Source organism: Conger conger, chromosome 6 (assembly GCF_963514075.1).
Source record: "Conger conger chromosome 6, fConCon1.1, whole genome shotgun sequence".
NCBI lineage: Eukaryota > Metazoa > Chordata > Actinopteri > Anguilliformes > Congridae > Conger > Conger conger.
In genome coordinates, this window is record NC_083765.1 from 24838532 (window position 1) to 24865995 (window position 27464).

At 44.4% G+C, this 27464-nt stretch overlaps 2 protein-coding genes across 6 annotated transcripts in view; both read left to right on the forward strand.

Annotated features, from left to right (window-relative positions):
- The first annotated feature begins 153 nt into the window (after nucleotides 1-153).
- pgm2 (phosphoglucomutase 2) lies at nucleotides 154-13582 on the forward strand. Of its 3 annotated transcripts, none has more exons than XM_061246126.1 (13): nucleotides 154-411; nucleotides 2141-2308; nucleotides 3229-3420; nucleotides 4724-4807; nucleotides 5694-5887; nucleotides 7131-7320; nucleotides 7750-7847; nucleotides 8046-8226; nucleotides 8440-8533; nucleotides 8866-8995; nucleotides 9500-9689; nucleotides 9931-10064; nucleotides 10725-13582. In XM_061246126.1, the coding sequence occupies exons 1-13, from the start codon at nucleotides 337-339 to the stop codon at nucleotides 10825-10827; spliced, it is 1833 nt and encodes a 610-aa protein (XP_061102110.1). In that variant the 5' UTR covers nucleotides 154-336; the 3' UTR covers nucleotides 10828-13582. The 3 variants fall into 3 exon arrangements, with proteins under 3 accessions (XP_061102110.1, XP_061102112.1, XP_061102111.1); XM_061246128.1 differs by lacking the exon at nucleotides 154-411 and adding an exon at nucleotides 425-827 and having other exon boundaries at nucleotides 2118-2308; XM_061246127.1 differs by lacking the exon at nucleotides 154-411 and adding an exon at nucleotides 425-827.
- An 808-nt stretch (nucleotides 13583-14390) lies between these two features.
- tbc1d1 (TBC1 (tre-2/USP6, BUB2, cdc16) domain family, member 1) overlaps nucleotides 14391-27464 on the forward strand; it is a 70845-nt gene continuing 57771 nt past the window's right edge. For 2 of the 3 annotated variants that reach the window (XM_061244811.1, XM_061244812.1), the window contains exons 1-2: nucleotides 14391-14630; nucleotides 16204-16742. In XM_061244811.1, coding sequence (XP_061100795.1) covers nucleotides 16221-16742 — 522 coding nt within the window. In that variant the 5' untranslated portion in view covers nucleotides 14391-14630; nucleotides 16204-16220. Of the gene's footprint in view, nucleotides 14631-16203; nucleotides 16743-21201; nucleotides 21560-27464 lie in introns of those variants that run through there. The other variant, XM_061244813.1, reaches the window with a different exon arrangement.

Consider the following 27464-nt stretch of genomic DNA (forward strand, 5'->3'; position numbering starts at 1 on the left):
ACATTAAACAGCTAAACAATATTGATACTTACTGATATACTGTATTAGACCTAAAGTCCGTTAGACCTAGAGTAAATGAGTTAAACGTGCTGTTCACTTGTGATTCACGTTCAGTATTGAAGTGGCAAACCCCGCCCATGCGTGACACGAACATTGTTGTAGGAAGTCATCTCGACGTGAGCCGCGCCTACGGACTCATTCATCTACCCCGGGAAGAACGCGCAACACCATATATTTCTGGCTGTAGATGCTCTGCATGGACGTACCTTTACTGTAGCTACAGTATTACTCGTTACTAAAAGGAAGGTTCTCACAACGCAAACGAAGGGAAGAAACATGGACTATGACATCGCGACCACAGGGGACATCAAACTCAACCATGCCATCAAACAGTGGTTGCAGTTCGACAAGGTGATGTAAGCCTGGCAAGCTAGCTGTCATGTTAGCAGCTTAGCTGACTGGCTAGCCAATATTCAAAGACAATATGCCCTATTTAACGTTCATAGCTGCACGAATTCATAAATCGCAAGTGACATTGCGATGAAATGTAAATCCAGCTGGCTCGCCATCTTCTAGAAGCTGTTACATTGTTACGAAGCACGTTGACGTGCGTGCTACCTTTTGGCTAGTGATTGGGATTTGTTATTGACATTAATTAGAACTACAACTGTGCAGCTGCGTATCAAGGTGTTTGGTAATGTGTAGGTTACTCCGAAATATTGTTTACATATGTTCGCAATTCGCTATCTGATGTATGTAACGTAGACACACCGTATTCCGAACGCCAAATTAGCTCACGATGTTACGAACAGGAAAGTAGGAGGAAGGTAAACTCACCGTGTTCTGTTAAGCGCCCGCTTCCACCAGAAGTTAACGTTGGTTCAGTGGTAGTTTTCCTCCTGAGGAATGTGGTTTATGATTATGGTCGCTTACAGTGACACTAAAACACTGATGTGTTGCAGTTGAGCACTATTACAATGTTACTGAATGCCGAAATCGATCGCGTGTGTTAGTTTTTTTTAAACGGAATTATCTTCCCAGCGAAGCAAACGTTAGCTAGCAAGAATGGGTAGCTTAGTTATTAGCCAAAACGCATGTAGTTCTCTTTCGGAAAGTTCCAAAGTTGTAACCGGCTTGGGACACAACCTGCAACGGAATGTAGCGTTAGCTAACGTCAGTGTTTACAGTACTTATCATACAATTTAGTTATGTTTTTTTGAAACAATGAAAGTTGTGATTTTGCTTAGTATTTATTGGTTTATTGGTTCCTGCGTAATAATGCAGCATTTTAAAATGTCCTACTAAAACCATGAGTTGACCATGGGTTGACTACGACATTGGTTTTCTGAAACGGCTGGTAGCTGGTTCGCCAGTTCAGACCAGCTCAACATGACATGGTTTGACCAGCTCAGACTAGCTACCAGCACTAGTTGGTTGACCCAGCTTAGACCAGCTTTATGGCCAGACCAGCTCAGTATTCAAGATGGTCAAGATGGTTTTACAGCAAGGTTCAGTCCTTTTTAGAACCATGCCATTGTCCACTAATTGGTCATGTTACCTGGCACGTGAAAAGTGTTCACCTTAAGAGGAACTGGAATGCTGCCACTTAAGCAGAAATGTCAGGAGCCAAAACGAGTCAAGTAAATATGCTCTTTTTCAAGTTAAACTAGATTAGCCTAATGTAAAATGACACGCATACACACAGGCTAGGGGACAGAGAAGTTTGTCCTGTGATGGAGTATCAGTCATAAATTATCAGATGATAATGAGTTAACTTAAACTATGCAGGTCCAGATCTCCAGCACGTGATGAGTGAAGCCAGTTAGTGCTTGCAGCTCCGGTCCTTTTGACAGAACTGTCTTTTATTTCATCCATTCCTCCTGAGCGGGCCTACTCCCATATTTTGGGCAAGCTGCTGGGTTTGGATTGCTCTGTGCTACACAGCTAAATATCTCAGTTTGCTGCTAATTGGTAGAATCGGCCGCACCAAATTATAATTGAAATGAAAACGTAAATGAAATCTAAATGAAAACCTGGTAGAGCTCCAGGAACAGGGTCGGGCAGCCCTGCTCCATGTTTAATATGTTCCCTTCCTGTTGTCAACTTTCTCATGTGAGGTTCTGCGTCTGATGTACCGCAGAACCCGAAGACCCTGGCGGCCGTGCGGGAGATGGTGAAAGAGGGGTCTGTGGAGGAGCTACAGAGGTGTTTCGGGGCGCGGATGGAGTTTGGGACGGCAGGGCTGAGGGCCGCCATGGGCCCAGGGATCTCTTGCATGAACGACCTGACCATCATTCAGACCACGCAGGTGAGGAGGTCTGGTGTGCACCTGACACCAGTCTATGAAAAAACCAACGGTGTTTCAACATCTTTAACAATACATTACATTACATTATTGGCATTTGGCAGACGCTCTTATCCAGAGCGACGTACAGTTGATTAGACTAAGCAGGAGACAATCCTCCCCTGGAGCAATGCAGGGTTAAGGGCCTTGCTCAAGGGCCCAATGGCAGTGCGGATCTTATTGTGGCTACACTGGGATTAGAACCACCGACCTTTGAGATCTGCGGCCGCACATCTCTCCCTCTCACCTCCCTTTCTTCATGCCTCTGTACACTGTGCTGTCCAAATAAGGCTGAAAAAGCCCTAAATATATATATATTATATATAAAAACATAGTTTGCCAAGTCTACACAAGGTTATTGCTCCCAGAAAAGAAAGAGAAAGTTAATTAGGCATTTTTAAAGATGTTTCGGCACCTTTGGCTTACCTCTGGAAAGGGCAAAGTGCACAGCGGAACTGTCTGTCACATTGACAAAGCAGGAACTGCGCTGCCATGGTAACACAGCAGCTAGCCTGGGGACTGTGGGGCTTCAGAATGTGATGAGCTTTGCATGATTATGTAATGGGTTTCGGTCCATGCCCTGGTTGTAATGTGACAACATGAACATGCATATAAGGGAGACTTCATTGCCCAAATAAAGGATCTACTGCTTGTATTATGTCAGTTTCTTCTTTTGATTTAGATTATTTATTTATTTAGATTAGACTTTAGTAAACAACCTAAACAAACCTACTGGAGTTTCAGTCTCATACGACTATACGGTCCTGAGGCTATCCACATTGTCACGAGGAGTTTGGGTTAAGGTTAAGGTCAAGGTCAAGGTCAGTAGGGACGGTGTAGATGGTATGTGTGCTATAGACGCTGTAACCCTGCTGTCCTTTTAGGGGCTGTGCAGGTACCTGGAGCAGTGCTTCTCGGACGTGAAGGAGAGAGGGGTGGTGATCGGGTTCGACGCGCGAGCACACCCTGTCAGCGGGGGCAGCAGTAAGCGGTTTGCCGCTCTCGCCACCGCCGTTCTCATCAGCCACGGAGTCCCTGTGTACCTCTTCGGTGACATCACTCCCACACCTTTTGTGGTACGTCCCTGCTTTGAATATTTTAGCTATATACGTGTATTTGCACACTGACAGGCTGAACACCTTGAAACCAGTTTAGTTTTCTTTATTCTGCTGAAGACATTCTTCTTTTATACTTCAGATAATGACTTTCCAAAATTGTTCACGGAACCTGTAATGTTTGAAAATGTGTTGATCTTGTGTCTTATCACAGCATTCAGGATCTGTGTTTGGGTTAGAATTTGTACACCCACATAATTCTATAGTTATCTGTGTCTGGGTAAAGTTCAAGGTCTGATCTGAAGACACCAACATCTGCAGGAATTTACAGTGGGGTGTTTAACTGGGTCTGCATGCTCTCAATTTGAGTTAACATTGTTAACATATTTCATATACTCCATTTATATACTTGTATCTTTTGTAAATGTTAATATCTTTATTGGTATGGGTGACAGGCATCGTATGTGCACATACTCATCAAAGTCAATATGATATTCTGTCATCAAAGATGGTTAGGTAGCACTGCTGGCAACACTCCAAGCAAACAGAGATTGAACTCAGAGCACAAGTTACACACAAAAGTGCAGACAAAGGCTAATAGCGGGCATCTGGGTGTTTCACAAATCCGCAACTTTCATGGATTGAAAATCCATCACTTAGGTTTTGGTAAATGCTGTAAAAAGCCATTCTGGCCATATCAGGATATATATGTTCTCTAGAGGATAGATAATAGGACAGCGATCATCACATTATGGTCCTCCAGGTCCGAGAACTGCTGGTTTTCCACCCTCCCTTTGCCTGGGAGTCAGGTGTGAAGACTGTCTGGCCAATCAGCAGCAGAGCACCCCCCCCCCCCCCCCCCCCCCCCCCCCCCCCTTGGGGCTGTTCTGCTCCGTTGCACTAGTATGTGCCTCTTGCGTCTCAGCCAAGTGCTCTCAGCCAATCTACAACCTGGGCTCAAACCAGGCACCAATCAGAGAAGGAGCACTCGTGGGCCATGCGCAGCTCTCGTGGGTGTGCACTCAATGTGCACATGGTCAAGAGAACAGGGCCGCTAGTGTCCAAATGCTTTGTTTTATGTCTGCTGTATAAGCATCACTTGATTAATAAGCTCCATGGAAAAGTTAAAAAAAAATTCAATCTGTTTATCTGTTTTTAAAGTCTGTTATGATGTATGTTGCTTTTTTTTTTCCCCTCTTGGTTATGGTATTTGACCTCATTTCAAATGTTTTTAAAAAATATCTGGCACATTTACAGCTGCAGAGAGTTCCAGTAAACACGCTCACACTTTCACAACCCCCCCTCCCCCTTCTTTTTTTTCCAGCCCTTCACAGTGTCCCAGCTCAAGCTGTGTGCCGGGATCATGGTGACAGCATCTCACAACCCCAAACAGGACAACGGCTACAAGGTATAATCGTATTTCACACACAGGCCTTGGGCTTGTGGTAGTGCATCATGAGTAATACAAAGAGACAGAGTGCAGCTACTGGTAAACAATATGTGATCTGACCACAGATACAGTTCTGTGAATCTGACTCACAAACTAAAGGGGACTTCATAGCTCTTCTCACAGACATCCATTTAATCTCTCAGGCAGTCCTATTTACAATTTAAGGAGTGGAGAGTATTTGGTTAATGTGAAATCAATCATGCAACTACAAGGTCCTTTAATTGATGGGCTACTTGGCATCCATAGCCATGACTTTTTACGAATATTCATTTTTAGAGAGCCAGAGAGCTGTTAAAGATGTGCTTTAACAACACCTGCAGGTGTTTGTAGATTCAATTCCAGTAATAACATTTGAGTACTGTTCTGTACTTTAAAGAAACTCATTTCTCATTGATATGAATTTGTTTTAGAAAAAAAGAAATGTGTGTATGCTTATTGACAGGTTTGCAGAGTGCGTGGACTCAAAGCAAAGGATAGCAAAGGGTTTCCTGTTTATAGTTAGAGTTCTCTTTCCTGGTGGAAAGGGCTTTAGCAGGTGTGTGGTAGTCTTTCCTCGTGGAAAGGGCTTTAGCGGGTGTGTGGTAGTCTTTCCTGGTGGAAAGGGCTTTAGCAGGTGTGTGGTAGTCTTTCCTGGTGGAAAGGGCTTTAGCAGGTGTGTGGTAGTCTTTCCTGGTGGAAAGGGCTTCAGCAGGTGTGTGGTAGTCTTTCCTGGTGGAAAGGGCTTTAGCAGGTGTGTGGTAGTCTTTCCTGGTGGAAAGGGCTTTAGCAGGTGTCTGGTTGAATGCATTGTAGCTGCAGCAGTAATGCAGTCTCCGCCTCCTCCCCTGTGATGGCTGTGTGACAGGTGTACTGGGACAATGCCGCCCAGATCATCCCGCCTCATGACAAGGGCATCGCCAGCGCCATCGAGGAGAACCTGGAGCCCTGGCCCCAGTCCTGGCAGGAGCAGCTGGTGCGGGACAGCCCCCTGGTGAAAGACCCCCTCCAGGACATCCACAGGGAATACTTCAAGGCCATTCAGGAAGTCTGCTTCAACAGGTGCAGCCCCATCACACTGTCCTTCTACTGCAGGGCTGCCCAACCCTGTTCCTAGAGACCAACAGTCCTGTAGGGTTTCATTTCCATAACAAACCCTAACAAAGCACATCTAATTCAACAGTGAGAGATCTCACTGAGCTGCTAATTAGCTGCTCAGATGAGCCAAAGTAGTTTGAACTGAAAACCGACAAGATCTCCAGGAACAGGGTTGGGCAGCCCTGTTCTACTGCATGCTGTGGGGTGGTGATAATTACATTACATTACATTTTTGTCACACATTTTGGCAGACGCTTTTAATCCAAAGCGACTTGTGCATAGGTTCTACCACAAGTCAAAGCATCACATTCAGAACTAGGAAAATACACATGGAATGCTGTTCTAAACATATAGTCGTCATCATAAGTGCAATTTTTTTTTTTTTGGGTGGGGGTTAGACAAGGATAGGGATATCAGAAAGGAGGGGCGGGGGAAATCAGGTGGGAGGACTAAGGTAGAGTTTGAAAAGGTGTGTTTTTAGTCTGGGTCGAAATAGGGGGAGGGATTCTGCGGTCTTGACAGTGGTAGGCAAGTCATTCCACCGCTGTGGAACCAGAACGGAAAACAGGTGTGAACATGCAGCTCGACCGCCAGGTGCACGTAGAGAGGGAACCATAAGGTGACCAGAGCTGGCAGACCGGAGTGGTCTAGCTGGGGAGTAGGGAGTGATCAAGGATTGTATGTAAGGTGGGGCAGTCCCCTTAGCAGCCTGAAATGCAAACACTAGGGCCTTGAAACGGATGCGTGCGGCAATAGGAAGCCAGTGGAGGCCAATGAGAAGCGGATTATGATGAGGAAGATGATGAGGAGATGATGGACAGCATCTATATACCGCCTTTTAGGTGCTGAATGCTTTACTGTTGAAGGGGTTTCATACGTCACAAACCTCTAATGATTTGTAGCATCTTCATAGTGAAGCATGGCAGGTGTATTTTCCCAGAACATTTAGTGTGCATTCACTGATATAAAGATTATTAACCCTATAAGGTGTGAGTGTGATTAGAATGTTCTTAACTGAACGTTCTAATACTGATGTAACCATCACTACTGGTAACTGACACCAGTTGAGTTCTAGAAGACAGACTTAGAATTTTGTAAAAACAGCTAAGGAGGGATTAGCATTTGTGTGGTTTTACCAATTCATTTTCATTTTATTTTCTGGCTGTAATTCCCTCCGGTGTAAATCTGCCGTTTCCCTGTTTTACAGGAGCCTTAACAAGAGTTCAAAGGTCAAGTTCGTCCACACGTCTGTCCATGGGGTGGGACACGCATTTGTCCAGTCAGCATTTGAGGCCTTTGACCTGCGTCCCCCCTTCGCTGTCCCAGAGCAGAAGGACCCCGACCCTGAGTTCCCAACCGTGAAGTACCCCAACCCCGAGGAAGGAGAGGGGGTGCTGGTGAGATTAACGCAGCCCTTTTATTCCGTTTACATTCAAGAATCACACCTGACCATGTTCTGTTAATGCATGGATTACATAGTTATTCTAGTACTGCAAGCTGGCCTCAGCCTGTGCAATGATTGTAATGATGTGACATACCAGACAAAATCAGAACCAAACAGCCTCGCCAGAGGTGGGAAGTCCAGAGGTGAGAAAGTAAAAGTCCTGCCATGTGTTTCTTCATTTCTTTCCATGAACCCATGCACATTTCATGAATCAGTTCTACCTTCTGGCTGATGAATTGTCCAAATTCAGAAATCCAAGTGACTAGAATAAACAGTAATGCCAACTTTTACTTTATGAACCTGGAGTGTGTACCTCTCTGTCTCACTGAGGAAAGAGCCCAGAAGTTTAAATGCATTTTTCCACAATTTTGTTTCCTGCAAGACGTTGTCCTTTGCTCTGGCTGAAAAAGAAGGGGCAGCAGTGGTGTTGGCCAACGACCCTGACGCTGACCGCCTGGCAGTGGCGGAGAAACAGCAGAGGTGAGGGTGTCCATGGCAGAAACGTGAACTCACCGCATTCCCAACACCAAGTTAGCTCACTATGTTCCGAACATTGCAACTTTCATGTCTGACGTGGTGTTGTCATAAAGTGGTGGTAAAAATGCTATGAGCGATGCATTCTGATTGGTTGAGTCACGGACTGGCTAGTAGCTAAACTGTGTTCCGTGTCTGTGCTAGTGGCCAATGGCAGGTGTTCTCGGGAAACGAGCTGGGCGCTCTGCTGGGGTGGTGGCTGTTCCGCTGCTGGAGGCAGAAGTCTCCAGAACCCGCCAAGGTGAAGGAAGTCTACATGCTGGCCAGCACCGTGTCGTCCAAGATCCTCCGTGCCATTGCACTCAAGCAAGGCTTCCACTTTGAGGTATGAGTGATGGGAACCAATTGATCAATTAATTATTCATTTAATTGATGAATGATAGAAGAAGAGATTGCATTTATTTACCACTATTCATCTCACAGTCTCAAAACCCTATATGGTAAATGTGGGGTAAATTAGACCATTGCCAAAGTCCCGCACACTTGGGTGGTGCACAGCTGCCATTTCCTAATAGCATGTTTCCTGTGCTTCGGCCAGGAAACCTTGACCGGCTTCAAATGGATGGGGAACCGGGCCAAGCAGCTGCTGGACCAGGGCAAGACGGTGCTGTTTGCTTTCGAGGAGGCCATAGGTACACTCACACAGCTCTGGGCTTACTGAACTCAGCTACAGACTCATTCATGTTCCTTTGCTATAGGCAACTTAGTCTGTGTTTCCAAGGCAATAAAGAACATTTGAACATAGCTGTGTGATATTACAAACAAATGCATTGGGCCCCAGACTTCAGGCAGGCTGTGTATTACTTGCACAGACACGGCACACACACAGATGGGAAGCAGTGCCTAACTGTTCAAAGCTATGACAGCTGACAGTGTTCAGCTGATTGTCATAGCATGTAGCATGTAGCGTGTAGCCGGCCGTCTCCAGCTCTGAGCCTCTCTCGCTATCGCACCTGTCTCCTAGGCTACATGTGCTGTCCCGCGGTCCTGGACAAAGACGGGGTCAGTGCAGCAGCCATCGCGGCCGAGTTAACCACCTACATCACCAAGGAGGGCAGCACTCTGTCCCAGCAGCTCAAGGCCATCTACGATGAGTGAGTCCCTCCTGCCGCTGCGCTGGGAGACTGCTTCATATCCCCACTGCACTGGCAGACTGCTTCATATCCCCACTGCACTGGCAGATTGGTTCATATCCCCACTGCACTGGCAGATTGGTTCATATCCCCACTGCACTGGCAGATTGGTTCATATCCCCACTGCACTGGCAGATTGGTTCATATCCCCACTGCACTGGCAGATTGGTTCATATCCCCACTGCACTGGCAGATTGGTTCATATCCCCACTGCACTGGCAGACTGATTTATATCCCCACTGCACTGGCAGACTGATTTATATCCCCACTGCACTGGCAGACTGATTTATATCCCCACTGCACTGGGAGACTGATTTATATCCCCACTGCACTGGGAGACTGGTTTATATATCTTTCTCAATAGAACCGGCATGTTCGTCTCCTGGTTCATGGCTTGTCTCTGTGGAAGTTAATTCTTCATTTTTAAGACCCGTTCCTTAGCCTCCATTTTCTCCTGTGTCCCAGGTATGGCTATCACATCACCAAGAACTCCTACTTCATCTGCCATGACCAGGACACCATCCGGCAGCTATTTGAGCGGCTACGCAACTTCACTGGGCAGAACACCTACCCCAAGCAGTGCGGAGGCTTCACTGTGTCGGGCGTGAGAGACCTCACAACCGGCTACGACAGCGACCAAACCGACAACAAAGCTGTAAGATTCATTCCCTTTTTTCATCATTTGGAGAATGGTAAATGGCTGCCAACTGTTCACCTGACCAGGAACAAATGACACCTGCGCATATGTTAAGACCAATCAGCTTTTTTATACTTTGTATTCACACATTGGTTCAGAAATGGTACATAGGAATGTTTGGCACATATGCAATGGACCACAGGTGAGAGGAGAACAGTGCTGGTTTTTCTAATATGCTTTTTCTGTTTTTGGGTCTCAGATTCTCCCCACCAGTAAGAGCAGTCAGATGATCACCTTCACCTTCTCAAACGGGGGCGTGGCCACCATGAGGACCAGTGGCACAGAGCCGAAGATAAAGTATTACACCGAGCTGTGTGCTGCACCTGGGAACAGGTGAGACGGCCAGGGCACTCGCTTAGCGTGGCCTGTAGCGTAGTGGTTAAGGTACATGACTGGGACCCGCAAGGCTGGTTCGATCCCCAATGTAGTCACAATAAGATCCGCACAGCCTTTGGGCCCTTGAGCATTGCTCCAGGGGAGGATTGTCTCCTGCTTAGTCTAAAATGAACTGTACGTCGCTCTGGATAAGAGTGTCTGCCAAAATGCTGTTAATGTTTGCTGAGGACTGAGTGACGGTGAATGTGGCTTTTAATCTGCATTCCAACACTTCAAATCCTGAGCCTTTCTTCCTTCGTCAGTTTGTTGTCATCTGGTTATAATTGCACTTGATGTTTCATCGTTTTAGTATTCAAGGTGTTCTAGCTGCCAACCATGGTATGCTCTTGGAAAGTTGATGTCTGGGTTGGGTCTTCAATGCACTTGTCCCCGGTTCTGATTTGCATTTTATTGTATGTTTCTCTGAATAAGAACGTCTGATAAATGACTAATGTAATGTAATGCAATGTCAATTCGGTTGTTGATTAGTTTGTTGGTTGGTTGTCAGTTGTTTGGTTGGTTTACAGTTCGTTGGCAGGTTGGTTGTCAGTTTGTTGGTTGTCAGTTTGTTCATATCAGCAGGTCCCTGACAAGCATATGCATTTCCTTCCATTTTAGTGACTTGAAACAGTTGAAGATGGAGCTGGATGACTTGGTGGACGCCATTGTGGAGCATTTCTTCGAGCCGGAGAAAAACAACCTGAAACCCAGGCCAGAGTGACACAGCCCGTGTGTTAGTGTAGAGTCTGTGTTACAGGATTGACCAGCAGTGATGATTTCATCATTCAAATTTATTTTTTAAAAGTTGAAATTGTTTTTCTTGAACTACTGCTTAAAAAATATCTACCTGAGACCTTACATAATGCAGCTATCCTTCGTAATAGGCATAATTGCAGTTGTTGTAAATGTAATGCCAAATTCCTTGTAAATTCCAATTCCAACTCATTTTGGGGAACTGGATTTATCTGGTGTATGACTGTTTTCAGTTAATAACAAAAGCTGCCTTCTTCAAGTGAAACAAGGGAATTCATCTCTCTGCTTTCGTTGCCTTCGTGAGGGCCACAGGAACTACTTTACTGTGATTCTTCTCACAAATAGGAGACTTCCTTTTCATTTATCTGTTCTAGGTGTAGGTTTCCAGTCAGTCATAGCCAGTAAGCCAGCAGCAACGTGCTTATGGTTATTTTCCACCCAAAACGCATCTTCGGTCTTCCAGATCATTTCAGAGGTTCATACTTCAATTATCATTGACTTGAAAATATAAATTCTGACAAAAAGTGTCAGCTCATTTACATACTCTTGTCATTTCCACCATCATGAATAATTTGAACATTTTTGTAGCAGTCTATAATCTGAACCAACTAAGTTCGGATGACTCTGGATGACTTATAAGACATGTTGGAAGATTGTTTTGAGGCAGTTTTTTTATCACCAATTCACTTTACCATACACATGGTGTAATCATTCAAAAAGTGGTATTATCCTGAAAGTTGAATAGTTGAGGGATGATTTGCAGCAGTAAACAGAAAAGGTAAATATGACTGAAAATTAGATTTTTTTCAGTGGAACAGAACCTTAATGTCTATCCAATACAGCTCTCTCCCTCCAGCATGTTCTGGATTGAGAGAGGTGGTTTAATTTTACATTAGATTTTGTGTAAAGCAAAAAAGGAGCCATATTTCCTGGTAAATGTTTTATACTTTTTCTGTCGACTTAACTGCAAGATCAAAGAAGAATTTTAAGAATGAGAAATTAACAATGTGAAACTCCAAATTGGAGTTTGGAGTTTGCAAATTCTTGGTAGTGCATTTGTTGTGTAAGAATATTTTTTTTGACATTTTTATGTAAACATAATGTGCTGTCAGCGCTGTCAGAATGGAAGCCTAGCTGCTGGGCCCTTCGTAGTAAACTTCACAATTGATTTAAACACGTTTTTGTCTTCTGTAGCAACTGTTACACAAAATTGAGATTAGTAACACAAACTCAATCTTAATTTATGCAATAGTTTAAACTGGTATATCTAAAGTGTTTAGGCAAATTTGGATGCATTGTTGAAATGTTCATGAAATGTATGAACCTTTAACATAATCAAATGTAATTTATAGTCAAAAGATTAATATGTTTTCAATTTCTAAAAGAGTAGGCCTAAGTATTATTCAACTGAATTTCCCATTTTTCTTTTTTTTTTTTTTACCAATTCTGCCGTTTGATTACATTTGACTCAAATTCATTTGTGATGTTCAAGGTAACGCATATAATGGTAAGATTAGAGTTATCTTTTTAAGTTATCTTTCTTTATACTAGTTGGGGGATGGGCTGGCAAACTTGTCTCCCCTTTATCACAGGATAAATTAACTAAATTGGATCACTGCTGCACGTCTGTAAATGGCCTAAGGGTGGAGCTCTCCCATTGTGGTGCTGTTTGAAGTATAATTTTTGTCGTTCCATCTTTAGCAAATTGTAACTAAAATGTACCACCCTTCTGTCAGGCTATTACAAAGTATATAAATACTGATCAGTATCTGATTTGAGATATAATCTTGCTCCTTTTTTCCTTAAAAATTAAAAATGTAATATGATGCACAATAGACTTGAAATGTTAATGTTGCATGTAATACATTTCAGCATGACAGTGTTGTGATAAAGGGGCCAAATGTTAAACTCATGTTACCGAAATATAATGTTTGTATCCCAGCACATTGTGCAGTGCTCTTAGTGAAAATGGCCACACAGCACCATATTTCAAAGATGGCCGCTATTGTTATGCTTCACATGTCCCTTCACTACTTTCACTGGAACCCCTTCTCAGAGCTCCCTTATTCATTTTTTATTTGTATTGCCCATTTTATTCACCATTATCCATACAAGAATTGGGAGTTTGTGGGATGGCAACTAAGCTGAGACCAAAGTCTAGTGTTTGCATTTGTTTAGATAAATCCTGCCGTTTAAAACTACTATAGCTATAGTATTTAATTATAGCCCTTTGCTACAGTACCAATAAATTAATTTTACAGTTTAATTTACGGTGTGGGTGGAGGTGGGTAATGAAATGTCCCTTATCATTAAGTTACAATAGCATTCCCAGCTGCAGCTGCAATTTTGAGAACAATTTAACGCACCTGTCAGTCCCAGGCCAAATATTGTAATTAGTACAGCTGTAGGACCAATATGGCCAGGGTCATGTAACTGTAGGGCTCAGCTTTGTTATTTTCATCAAGAGGTGTGTGTGTGTGTGTGTGTGTGTGTGTGTGTGTGTGTGTGTGTGTGTGTGTGTGTGTGTGTGTGTGTGTGTGTGTGTGTGTGTGTGTGTGTGTGTGTGTGTGTGTGTGTGTTGAAAAAGAGTTTATCGTCTGTCCACCAGTTTTCTAGCAATTGCGATTAAGACCTCAACACCATAGGTCATTTTCTTTAGAAAATATGCTTCAGGGTTACACTTTCATGCCTTTTATGATTTCAATAAAGTTCACTGAACTATTTTTTTTTCTTCGTGTGTTCATAAATGATTCTAATTCTAAACGTGCAAGCCCTATTTTAATACGCATTCGTTGCTTCCTGTGTTGGACGGGGTAAATGCCACTCACCCGCACTGCCTTTTTCTTCCCACGCAAATGTCACAGTCAGAGGTGGCCTCGCAAAAGTGTAGTGCATTTTTCAAACGGGGACGCATTAGGCAAAATCCGGAACTGGAAACCGCTGTCTGCGCAGCTATGCGGCGGACAACGCTTTAGTCGTGTGACCAGTTCCGTTGCCAGTTTTTAGCGGACATTGCAGCTCATTTTGTGTCCTTTAAAAAGAAGAGTGCTTTTGTACATTTACCGGCAGGTGGAGCAATTTGATTATTTGTAATGCCAAGTAACGTACTCCTGATATTGATTGAGCCGTTTACCTCCACGGAAACCATGTATTATGTTTATCTGGTGATATGATTGCATTACTTTGTAACTATGTTACACCGTTATTTATAGGCTACATGAGTTGGCGAAAAAAGTTTATTTTTAAAGTAGTGCGAAGGGTGATAACTATGATGCGTTTAGTTGTGAGTTTCATTCATTTGTCAAACAAATCGACTAATTCCAAAATGCACCACGCTCCTTTGAAGCACATCCTCATATGCCGCATTTGTAGCCTATTTATCAATCTCTTCCTGAGATTAGCTGCGGTTATTTATAGCGCCGCTCACTGTGCGGGCACCCGCTCGCTACAGATTTCAGAGGTGCACGCTGCAGTTTGCGTTTTGGCTTCTCTCTGAACAGAAACTGCAACTTCTCAATACAAGCACTAACGCTTTCACAGACCGCGAGAAAGGAAATCGTCGGACGTGACAGGCGTGCTGCTGAAGATGACGGGAGACGAACCAGCGTTGATGTTATGTTAAACTGAGAGGTAGCCTAAAATATCGGAGAACAGACGATTTCGTCAAGAATCGCAGCTGAGGAACACGGGTTGATAGCGACTGACAATCTTACTTTTAATCCCAATGTAACCTTGTCCCAGTCCTGCTGTGTTCAAATAGCATCCGCAAAGGTAGGTACAGCACTAACGGGCACCACCGCACGCAGAAAACAAAAATGCATGTCCTGCACCGATTTATCCAACATAATCTTTTTCACTGTGGTGTTTTGATCTCTGAACCTGTCTAGGTATTATAATGACTTAAGTCATATGTTAATAGGCTGTAGGCTACATATGCCTGCTGTATATATATTCTTAATTACACTATTGCGTGATCTATTATAGGCTGCATTGGTTATTTAATTACACATTATGAGAATCCTTGGCTAAAAAGTAGGCTATTCTACGACTTGAAACTAATTTCGGCCACCATTTCCCTTCGGAAACCTACTCTTGACTGTTAACTACCATCGGCTACCATCACTAGGCTGCGTATTTCAGCGAAAGCCCCGCTATAAAGTTCACCGCTGCTCCAGTATCACAGCAAAAGTCTGCGTAATATGTACTTGCCAATGTTCGATCTCTGGATGCTGACTGGAGCATTTTAAGGATGTGTTTTAAAAAAAGATAGCCGAATAACCATGTGTTACAAGTGGAGTTCAAATTGTACTACTGAGATTAATTGGAAAACTACTTTGAGAAGTTCAATACTGGACTCGCTTAGTAAAGCAGGGTCAGATTGCCCTTTAGTGTTCCTTTATATTTCAGGCACGGTTGAAGGGTAAGAAAAGAAGACAGAGGTGACCTTGTCTTGTTGGCACAATAGACTTGGTCAAGGCGCACACACTGGAACCATGACAGCGGAGTGTGAATTAAGTATTGTGCGAGTTATTGTATTTTTGAGAGAAAAACAATATGTGCACCAGAAACAACAATAATATTATTGAGCCATAAAATTGACTCACTAGGCACTCACAACAAACACACAACCTGGGGAGACAGTGTATTTCTTGCCATACGAGTTGATTTCCCGCAACTTCAAGTTTGAATGGTGTGTCCGTTGTTTTCCGTTTTACGGACAAAACTGAAATTGTTTTTGTTTTTTTGTTTTTTTTTCTTAAAATTATATTTTGGCACGCAGTCAAAGTTTTTAAATATTTTTCTGTCATAACATGAAATGAGTTTGGAACATGGCTTGTTCAACATACACACTGTGTGTCAAATGTGAATGGATATAACGGAATTCTTAAAATATAATAACATTTAGCTACTTTTACGCACAGTTGCCAAACGGTAAACAAAGTTGAAACTCGAGCGCCTGTTCGTGTGCGCGGCCTGACCTTGTGTTCCAGAAGTGAAGCAGATTTATTTAGTCGATGAAAGACCGCGGGCATGGGATGAGCGGGGACTCCCCAAGCACCGTAGAAGCCGAGCCAATTAATCAATCTCACCTTTTGACAAATGAAAACAAATGCAAAATGAGACTGCCCCAATGCCCAAGGATATGACCGAAATAAGTGCCAAGTGATATTATGTCTTACAACAGACTGTCATTTCTCAAACTGTCCTAACTGCTTGTCAGCATATCCTTAGCATAAAACATTGGGGTCTTTTGGGTTCCTCTATAGTGAGGTGTACCAGAGACCTAGGTGCATAATGTAATATATTCATTTTTCCTGAACACATTTCTGTCTGCTTGCCCTAGATTGAATCCCTGTGGGGATGGAGGGGATTTTCTTTGAAGTGAAACCCAGAAACGAGCCTGACCTGAGCCAAAATGGCAGCAGAAGCCCCACCCACACCCCTCCGGTCAAGGTGCAAGACAAGCCACAGGAGGCCGATGAGGAACTGGAATTCCAGTACATCCTTCACCTGGTCGGGTCACTTCCTGTCCACCCACTGACCACCATGGCCATGCTGCCCTGGGTGGTGGCAGAAATCCGGAGACCCGGCGACAGGGAGAAACCCAGCAGGCGAGCATCCTTGCCCGCCCGGCCTGTGGCACCCGTCCCTCAGAACCAGGCAGTCCGCCTCCAGGTCTCTGCCAGCTGTGTGCGGTGTATCCTGGACGCAGGACCCGGCCTGCCCTGGGACCCGCTGCACCACACGCTGCTGTTCGAGCACCGGCCCCACCGCATACACAAGCTCATCCACAACAGCCAGGACCCCAGCTACTTCGGCTGCCTCATCCGCCAGGAGTCCAGCTGCGCCTGCTACGTGTTCCGCTGTGAAGACCACTTCAAGGTGAGGGGCGTACGCCAGCGCCCAGCACAGTGACACACTGGTGGGGGTTTGTGTTTGGGTGGGGGAGTGGCAGGAGCATCATGCTATGGCAGTATGTGTGTCCAATCCCAGGTGGATGACATTACTGACATTGATGCATAGTTCTGTGTCGAGGTTTTTCCTCCAGCTGAAGTCCAAAAAGATTATTCAGATTCACATTACATTACATTATTGGCATTTGGCAGACACTCTTATCCAGAGCGACGTACAGTTGATTAGACTAAGCAGGAGACAATCCTCCCCTGGAGCAATGCAGGGTTAAGGGCCTTGCTCAAGGGCCCAATGGCTGTGCGGATCTTATTGTGGCTACACTGGGGATCGAACCACTGACCTTGTGTGTCCCAGTCATTTACCTTAACCACTACGCTACAGGTCGCCCTAACCTTCACCATCACAAAGCTTCACACTAAGACTGTGTGTGTCTGTGTTTGAGAAGGAGAGGGACAGAGAGAGTGTGAGAGGGCAGGAGTTGGAGTGAGAGAATACATTTTTGGAAATATTGTACCCATGTGTGGTTGTGTGATCGTGCCAATGAAGCATATTTGTTTTTTAACTGGACAGTGTGAGAGAGAGCAGGAGAGGTAGGGAGAGAGGGGATAGAAATATGATGGTGGGATAATGATGAGTAAAGAGAGGGTCCTTGTGCAGCTCTGGAAAAGGTTACCATCTGACCCGTCTCAGTTTCATGGCTATAAAAAGCCTAAGTGACCTCATCAGCGTTTGTTTTGCTGTCCAGTTTTGAGATACCGGATACTGTAATCCCACATGGGCCTTTTTATTTTGGTACAAAGGACATGCTCTGCGTGAATTGGGGGAAAGCCTAATCAGTGTCCCAGTCAGCAAGCTAATCGTTCAGAGTGAACTGTAAGCCCAAGTACTCTGAAAAAAGTGACGTGTTACATACAAAGTCATAAAATCCAGTCGTGCTAAAGATAACACAGAGCTGGTTCTTAATGCAGCGCATTAGGCCTCTTTTGCTGGCTGATACAGCGATGCACTGTAGTAAAGCTACAGTCCAGATCCAGTTAATGCTGCCCAGATGTTGCCATCAGAATATGAAGGAGTGGGTGAGATGTGTGGCTCAGTCTGTGGGGCAGCTGACTCTAAACCCGTATGCGATTCCCCTTGTAGCAGGTGGGGGATTGATCCCTGTCTGGGTACCTTCTCTGCTTCCTACATGTCTGACTAAAGCAGGAGAGTGTGCTGTGCTCCTTTGAGCAGTCGGCTTTTTTCTTCTAAATCAGTGTTCTAGAGCTCCATTGCATCTATTGCCAGTGGGGGAATGTTACATCAGCATCAGAATGTTCAGTTAAGAACATCATGGGCGTTCCCTAGCACGCATATTTGCTGGCATGCGTTTCCGCTAGCATGCGTGTTTGCTAGGATACGTTTTTGCTAGCATGCGTGTTCGCTAGCATGCACGCTCAATAGCACACGTCTCCACTAGCATGTGTGCGTTGCCAGCTGTTGGTTCTTGTCTCTCAGCAGTCCACCAGGTGAACAGCGGACATTTGCACTGGTGGCTCCAGTTCATCCAAAGCTGACACTGACAGACCACAGGTGCCTGGAGGGGAGGAGGGTTACCCTTACACAGCAAGGCACACAAGACCCTGTCTGCCTCCCCGGGTGGGCCTATGCACTTTCAGAAAAAAGAGTATGAAAATGCCCAAAAAAGTACAAGGCTTGTCACTGGGGTGGTACTCTATAGGTAAATAAAATTGTCCCCATAGCCATGAGTTTAATCATTTATGTGTAGCTTTTCTGCTTGTAACTGACTAGTACCTAAAATATATTGTACCTTTCAGGATACAGTTGGGATTTTGCTTCCTTAAATAACAGAAATGTGCCTCTGCTGTACCTTTATTTTGGAGAGAGTGACCATTTGTGCTCCTCCCTGGAGGACTCTGGTCAGGGCCTGGTCTGGACTGTGGATGAGCCACTGAGGCTAGAACCTCAGCTGGAGGTCACCAATGAGAACCTCTTCAGCAGCTTCCTCCCCCAGAAACATAGCAGTTTTACATTACATTATTGGCATTTGGCAGACGCTCTTATCCAGAGCAACGTACAGTTGATTAGACTAAGCAGGAGACAATCCTCCCCTGGAGCAATGCAGGGTTAAGGGCCTTGCTCAAGGGCCCAATGGCTGTGCGTATCTTATTGTGGCTACACCAGGATTAGAACCACCGACCTTGCATGTCCCAGTCATTTACCTCAACCACTACGCTACAGGCCGTTTGTTAAAGTTTCAAGAACAGCATGAATGGAGGGAGTGAGACCTATTTTGAAGAAGTGAAATAATTTCCCAACTGCTGCCAGTAAAGATTTCTGGGTTTATGTCTATTTTTGGTTCTTATTCTGCTGATTCTGGATCATACTGTTATCGGTGTTGAAGCCCTGTGTGGGTTTCATGGGGTGAGAAGGCTGTTGTCAGTTATAACTTTGACAAATGTAGATTGATGATCCATTTACAGAGAGATGCACTTTGTTGTACGTCGCTCTGGATAAGAGCGTCTGCCAAATGCCATTAATGTAATGTAATGTAAAGATACCCAAAAGGAAAGATTATTGTGTATTCTTTGTGTTCTCAAACAGGAAATAATGCACAGTTGTCATAGGAACCACTTCCTTTGCCTCTGTGACAGTCATTGTCACCAGTGTGCAGTGAGAGCACTTCTTGGAGGGAGGTCAGCAGGCCAACGGGTAAATCCACTCTGAAGGAACCTTCAGACGTGGAACAGAAAACAAGAAGTAACGGATTTCTTTGAGAGAACAAAGTTATTTGTCTGAGACAAGCTCCCTCATCTCTGTGGGCCACAGTGTTTAGTAGAGCTTTAACTGGGGCCATGTGCAAGGCTTGACAATTTGTGAAAAAGTGTAAAATAGAAATGAGGTCACAGCTAGCAGGACTGAAGAAGGCCTCTCATTGGTGCACGGACTCAAGCACAAGAACAGGTCACACAAGAAAACACACTTTGAACACGTTTAAAGTAGTCTTGGTCAGCCTCAAATTGAACATGTCTGAATACTCTTTTTTTTAGAGCAACTGTGTAGCACTTTTTTAGTTCCCAAATTTGTAAAAGCCAGTCATAACTGTGAACCAATCCCATCCCTGCAATATCCTCTGTCAGTACCATATCAATTAATCCTTCCCTTTTCCTCTGGAGTTATCATTTGAGTGGGTAACAATGCACCAGGACTAACCCTACCCACTGTGTCTCAATCAGTATTTCCACCAAATGCATTTGCAGCCAAAGGAGGTGTGTTCTCATTTAATTCCACTCCCTCCTACTAACACACACACACACACACACACAAAAGCACATTTACATACCATGAAGGAATGTGTGGGTTAGCCCTGCTGCTCAAGTTAAACACAAGTTAAACACAAACCTCTTGCTTTACGTGCCCAGTGTGCTCACCATCCATATCTCTCAATGCAGAGTACTATTCCCTGGAAATGTCTCTGACTGAATAATCCAACCTGAGTACCCTTCTGGTACCAAAGGGCCTGTCCTGTTTGACTAGCAGATTTTCAAACTGTTGAAATGAGAAGGGGCTCAAATGCACTTGCTGTAGTGAATACCACAAGCTTTGAAATATTTGTACCCTTGGATATCTTGCAGTTGTCAATATGAGGGCAAAAATGAATGCTTTAACTACCACCAGTGTATGCTGTCCAATTTATGTATAAAAAAAAGAAAAGAAAATATTTTTTCTTCTTCTTTAGAGTTAGAATAACATATTTCGCCTTTATTATTTAAATGATATAATAGCGCGTGTGCTAAATATTTTATATATGACTGCTTTTGGGCAAATGTAGTTCTTTATGTTTGTGCCACTAGGTGGTACCTTGTGTTAAGTTTTACAGCAAACCTACCCTGCAATATTTTGCTCAGTATCCTGTTTTCAAAGGGCTGCACCATATGTACTGCGTGAGAAATGGAGACAATGGAGAACGACGAATACAGCATCAGTTTTAATTGTTTAAAATTTAAATAGCCTACTATGATATTTTCATTGAGTAACATAGTCATACATATATGTCCAAAAGCAATTCATTTAAAATATATAATTAAAAGCTGAGTTTTACTTTTATTGCCATTATTGCACTGCATGTGTACAGTTTATTTAATATAGCATTTAATTTAATTTTATAAAGGCCGACAGCAGTTTATTGCAGTATAACCATTGTTAAGTAGGCTAAGCAATTCACTAATAAATAACTTCAATCTTTGAGGATATCAAAATAAAATTAAGAAAATGTATTAATGTAATAAATTAATCCAAAGCAAAGTATTTTAGAGTTTCTCAACGAAGTGCTATAGCAATTTTCACTAAGAGAAACAACTTTCGATAGTGGTAGGCTAGCCTACCATGTACTGGCATAGCCTAATCCTAATAATCTAGCTAGTTAGTGCCATCCAGGAAATGTTGTTTACATTGTTCCTGAAGACAGATGCTATCTTTAACGGAAAATATCCAGAAAACCCGCTATTGGAAGGGGTTTCAGACGATAAACTAGTTACAGTAGGGGGCAAAGTCGTTTTTCCCTCTTAAAATTTACTGGAGCATTTACGGTTTTGTTGTCTTGCTATTGGATTAGAAACGGCGGGTCGTCGAAGGCAAGAGGAAGAAGCTAATTTTCCCATTGAAAGTCGTCAATACGGCACACACTGAAGTTGCATGCGGTTTGGGAAAAGTTAGGGGCTGGGGTAATGAAAGCACGACTACAAAAGTTTAACTTGCTTAAACGGGATGCCAAGAGAGAGCAACAAAGAGTGAGTGACTTACACTACAATCTTTCAAATATGTTTGTTTATTCTTGACATACTTCCATGTTTGCGGAGTTCAATTTCGTGAGCAAGCTAGCAAGCGGTGACATCGCAGTGCCCCACAAGTTTGGCTAGGCTAAGCTAGCTAGGCAGCGAGGTTGCTGAAAGTAGTAAACTGTTGAAGCGTTCATCACGTTTCGCTAATTAACTAATAGCGTAACGTTACTAGATAATTTTGCTACAAACAGGAATAGTTAACGTTAAATAGCTTGTGAATTTATTTGCCAATTTACCATTCACGTAGGCATTAATATTTTGCTTATTGGCAAGCATATCTATAATTAATTGTAAAAGTAAGCATGTGTCTTCATAAAACCTGTGGTAATATTTTGCATGTAATGTAAAATGACGAGTAGACTTGCGTTGGCTATATAGTAGTATTATTCAAGCGCTCTGGCCATACTGTATTCTGATGGTTGAATGTCACCAGTTGTTCCCCTGTACTGCTAGCTGTCTACCTAGCACTTCGTCACGCCCCAAACTGCGTATTGTAGGCTATTTGCCTGTCGTTAGCTGGTACCGGATGAAAGTTGCACCTTGAATGTTGTCGTAGCTAACGAGCTAACATCATAACTTAGAACGGCTAACGTTACGCTGTTTTGACTACACTCTTAGAAAAAAGGGTTCTGAAAGGGTAACTTGACTTGATTCCATAGGGGAAACCTTTTTAGTTCTTTATGGAACCCTCTGCCATATGTGTGAGGTGTGAACCGTAGTAGACATTGATTTGGGGGTACTACTGGTTTCAGCACCGGCTTTGCGTCATAAATCTAAGTTTAGCAAAAGAGAAAGGCGCTTAATGTGTGGTCTGATAAGGAGGGCATTTAGGGTGTGCTGCCAGCTTTAACCCTTTTGGTAGTGAGGTCACAAATGGACAGTTCCACAGTAATGTCAACCTGAGCATGAAAAAATGTCCTTGCTTCCTTCCCAATTAAACTTATGTCCCAGTCGATTGTGACAATTTAGCAATCTGATTAAATGTAGGAAACAGCAGGAAAATGCTTAAAAAATGATTTATTAGTCCATTACCATTGAAATCAATGCTATTTGGCGGCCATCTTGAAAACATTCAAAACCATTTCAGATGGTTTTCTCAATGTCAAAACTGATATTCAGAACCATTTCAGATGACAACAACTGTGTTATGATAAAAAAGTTCTGTGCAGAGGGGGGTTTCTGTGCAGACTTCTGTACAGAAGGGGGGTTCTGTGCTGGTCTGTTGTGAGAGACATTGAGCTGGGTTATAAAATGCATGTTGCGCAAACAATATCTGCATGTAATATCTTTTCGAAGACTCTCACACCAGTTTAATTATGTCAGTAATTCCATTTCCACTGTGGACTGGGGAGGCATGGCAATAATAATGCTGTATGAGGATTTCTTTCCTTAATTGAAACTGAATCAACTCCAACTTTGGTGTAAATGCAGTTTCTTGTACGCCGGTTAGACAAACATCTTTCTTATACATTTGATGTACATTTGTGTACATTTTACAAAAGTGCTTTTGCTCATTGTGTGGTATGTGCTGTGGGAGTTTTGAGCTTTGTGTTTTAGGGGGTTGAAAGGGATCTATGAGGGAAGGGCGGGTGAAGGCGGGCCAGCTGCCCCAGTGTCAACGCCGTTATTCAGAATGCAAGACAAAATGGAGACTTACTGCAGATCTGATGGATTTCAGCCTGGGATGGTCAGTGTTCCAGCACAATGTTCATTGACTTTACTGTGCATTGGAGTTTTCTTTCTTTTTTTCACTACCCCTGTGACGTCCATGTAGTGATTGTTATTTTGAGAATGACCCCACGTGCCTTTTACTTAAAAGCCTGGCCCCATGCAGTTGAAACCCTTGAACAAAAAAACAGGAAAGCATTTGTGTCCTGACAAAGAGAGAACTGAAACAATCCCCGTCGTGCCTCACGGAAAGTCAGCATCTTGCAAATTTGCTGTGTTTTTACGGTCTGAAAAATAGGCTTCTGGCTCTGTTTTTGGATTCTGTGTGGTTTTCAGTCAGAAATGAGAAACCGCACTGAATCTCGAGGGAGAAAGTGCTCCCTGAACGGAAAAGTCCAATTAATATATGCCCACATAATTTGTAAAAACAATCCCTGTCATGCCTTGCTGAAAGTCAGCATCTTGTGAATTGCCTCCTGTATCTTGGGCCATTGAGCCACTTTTAGTCTGTAAATGTCACCCATGTCAGTCCCCTTGTTTGAGCCCTGTGCTACCCGTTAAACATGGCGCTAGTTTCATTCTAAACACCCTTTGGCCTTCGCACTGTAGTTCTACCTGGAGTATTGAGCAGTATTGCTGACTAGCCGTTTTAACTCTGCCTGTGACTGTAATGTGTGGCAGTGTAGTATATAGGTTAGGGAACTGGGCTTGTCCCTCACAGGTTGCCGTTTCATTTCCTCGGTGGGGCAGGGCCAGAGCCAGAGTACGGCACCCTTGAGAAAGGTTCACCATGCCTGCCCCAGTAAGTACCCAGCTGTGTGAATGGGTTTTATGTGAGTACGCTGTGTTACTCTGAGTGAGTGGGTTTTATGTGAGTACGCTGTGTTACTCTGAGTGAGATGGGCTGTTAAATGTGTAATGTGTCATACTGTGGCTGCTTGTGTGTGAAATATAAATGTCTAAAATGTGATGTAATTTGGTGACCTTTTGTGTAAGGTGTAATGCCTTACTGTAAATGTGATGTCATACAGTCACTGCTTATGAGAGCAGGACTCTTTGAAATGGCAAAGAAATTCTTGAAAGGGAGAAGCTATTCATTTCAAACCACGTTTTGGCTTCACACCGCTGAAGTGCTGGAGGGAGGTAAAAATGCAGTACCACAGAGCTGACGTCAGTGTCTTGACCTCTCTGTCAGTCGATGTGTGTTTGGCCCTCTCTGTCTCCACTTTGTTTGTTTGGTGCCTAAACGAGCTCTGATTCATTTTGTGAACTTTGAACTTAGGCCCTGCAACCTGAACCATGGCAGTGACCAGTCAAATATCAAACTGTGGGTACATGTGAAATTAGGCTTGCCTGGGAATTTCTTCATTGTCATCTTCACATTTAACAATGTTCTTATTAACCCTTTGAAGAGTAGGCTTCATTGCTTTCACTGACCCTACTGGTTACATCAGCATTAGAATGTTCAGTTAAGAACGTTCTAATCCCATATTTGTGTTTGTGATGTCACACCTTAAAGGGGTCATTCATTGGTATAAGACCAGCTACTTGGTATGTTTCCACTCTGACAGCCTGTAGGGTAGTTGTAGGTAATATTTTTTGAGGTCGAATATGCATTTTATGCTACATTTTGTTCAAAAGCTCATTTCTCATTTAATAAAGGGCTTTTATGTCTTCAATTTACTGGTACATTTTCTAAGACTGGATATTATTTAATTCTCTCTGCGAACAGTCTTCTTTTCAGGGCACCACTTCATTTTCTGTGGGCCAGTTTTGCTGTTCCACACTCATTCCCTGCTTGATAAAAGAGCAGGATGTTGAAGCAGGAGTGCAGTCATGATGCTCCCGGCTGACTCATTCTCAGTCATGCTTGAACAAGAAGGCTGTAGAAAACCAACAGACACCCTGATACTTCAGCTCTGGTGATTAGGAAGTTTGGACCAAGTGTCTTGTCAAGAAGACCAAGATTGTTTGGAGAAACTGGGTCTGAGAAGAGTACTTCAGCACTGTGCTCTGAATCCCCTGTTCAGCTAAATGCCCTTTCTGTTCTTTTCTGCTCCTAGATTAATACTTCTACACTTCACAAGCAGGCAGAGTGCATGTGCGTTATAAGCAGGCAGTGTGTGCGTGCGTGTGCTTGCGTGTGCGTGTGCGTTTTCTGCTTCATAAGCAGGCTGTGTGTGTCTGTGTGTGTGTGTGTGTGTGTGTGTGTGTGTGTGTGTGTGTGTGCTTCATAAGCAGGCAGTGTGTGTGCACGTGTGTGTGTGTGTGTGTGTGTTCTGCTTCATAAGCAGGCAGTGTGTGTGTGTGGTGTGTGTGTGTGTGTGTGTGTGTGGTGCGTGTGTGGTGTGTGCGTGTGTGGTGTGTGTGTGTGTGTGGTGCGTGTGTGTGTGTGTGGTGCGTGTGTGGTGTGTGCGTGTGTGGTGTGTGTGTGTGTGGTGCGTGTGTGTGTGTGTGGTGCGTGTGTGGTGTGTGCGTGTGGTGTGTGTGGTGCGTGTGTGGTGTGTGCGTGTGTGGTGTGTTGCCCCCCACCCCCGTCTCACTTTCATGGTTAGTGCCTCTGGGCTCAACAGGCTCTTTCAGCGACTAGTCCGTGAGCAAACTTCCGCACTTCCTGCCCGAGTCGCACGGCGGTGTGAAGCGTGGGTCTGTCAGCTGTGCGCGCTCCGTCACTCCCAGACTGCGGGCGGGGCTGTGTGTGCCTCCACCCCCACCTCCCTCAGCCCTGCTCCACAGCCTGAGAACAGGGAGAGGGAGGGAGAGAGGGGGGGGGGAGAGAGAGAAAGAGGGGGGGGAGGGAGAGAAAGAGAGAGAGAGGGGGGGAGGGAGAGAAAGAGAGGGGGAAGGAGAGAGGAGAGGAGCCCCTGTGATGACGTCACCAGCAGGCCGCTGTTTGTGGGAGTGGAGAATGGAGTGAACCACGCCGCCCGGAGACCTGGGAGAGGCGGGCCCAGCCCAGCTCCCGCTCCCAGGAACAACAGGAGCTGAAAACTTCCAGCGTTCCTCCGTACCGTCTGCATGGACGCACCGCAGCCTGCGAGGAGAGCGGGAGACGCAGGAGAGAGAGAGAAAGTAGGAGAGAGCTGAAAGGGGGAGTTTAGATGTTGAGTAAAAGGACCGTATGGAGGTGAAAGGCTGGGATGTGCCTCCACTCTTCGGCTGGGTGGGGAAGGTAAGTCCGGAAGGATCCCCGGCCCCTCCGTCTCTCACACGCCAGCGCAGCACGCTAACTTCCACGCTGACCTCACTCTACCTCACTCTGCCTCGCTGCCTCACTGCATTTGAGTGGGTGAAGATTGAGTGTTGCTTGTTCTTTTGTAGATTTAGGGCATTGTGGACTGAGATATCAGCGTGTCTCCCTGGCTGGGGTTGAATAGTTGTAACTGAAGCGCGTCCTTACACATCCTTTCTTTGTTAGAGCACAATGTGAGGCATTGTTAGCTGCAGTCTCATTACGTGAAAGGTACACTGTTCTTTTCTTTCTGTTTTTAATGGCAGTTAGAAAGATTAAGTCGTCAGCAAAGTGATCCTCTGACGGTATCTGAAGGGTGGCTGCCTGGGTTGCCTGGATCCCGTGCCTTCTGGCAGTTAAGTTTGTTTGTCCAGTTTAACCCTTTGAATGCCTGACCGTCGAGTGTGTGGTCAGCAGGACGCGGTTTGGACTGGGGAGCTTGTCTCACTCCTCAGGAGGTGATACTGTACATGCCTTCAGGTAACTGACCTTAAGTCGTAGATGTGCGCCTAAATTGGTTTTCCAGTTCCAGCACACATCAAATGTCAGGAGCAAATGCACCTAAACTGGGAGCACCGTAGAGCCATGAAACTGTTAGCCAATAGCTGTTTAGATGGCCATAGTTTTGAAGTCAATTCCAGTCAGTATGAAAATCAATTGAATACATGTTTTGGTGCTGTTCATATATGCTTGTATTCTTTTGAAAACCCATGGTGTTTTATGAAGCTCGGATGCCATGTTCTCATGTGCAGAGAGCAGAATTGTCATAGCACCCCTCCCCTAGCTCTCAGACCTGCTGTGGGTCTCTCTGTGGAGGCAGGTCCGTGGCAGAGGGGTTATATTTGACTTTGCGGGCCGTTGGGTAACTTCACAGCAGAATGTTCCGACCGGAATTCTCGGTCCAGCAGTAGCTGAAAATGAAGAAGCCCTCCTGTGATTGGAGGTTTTAGAGGA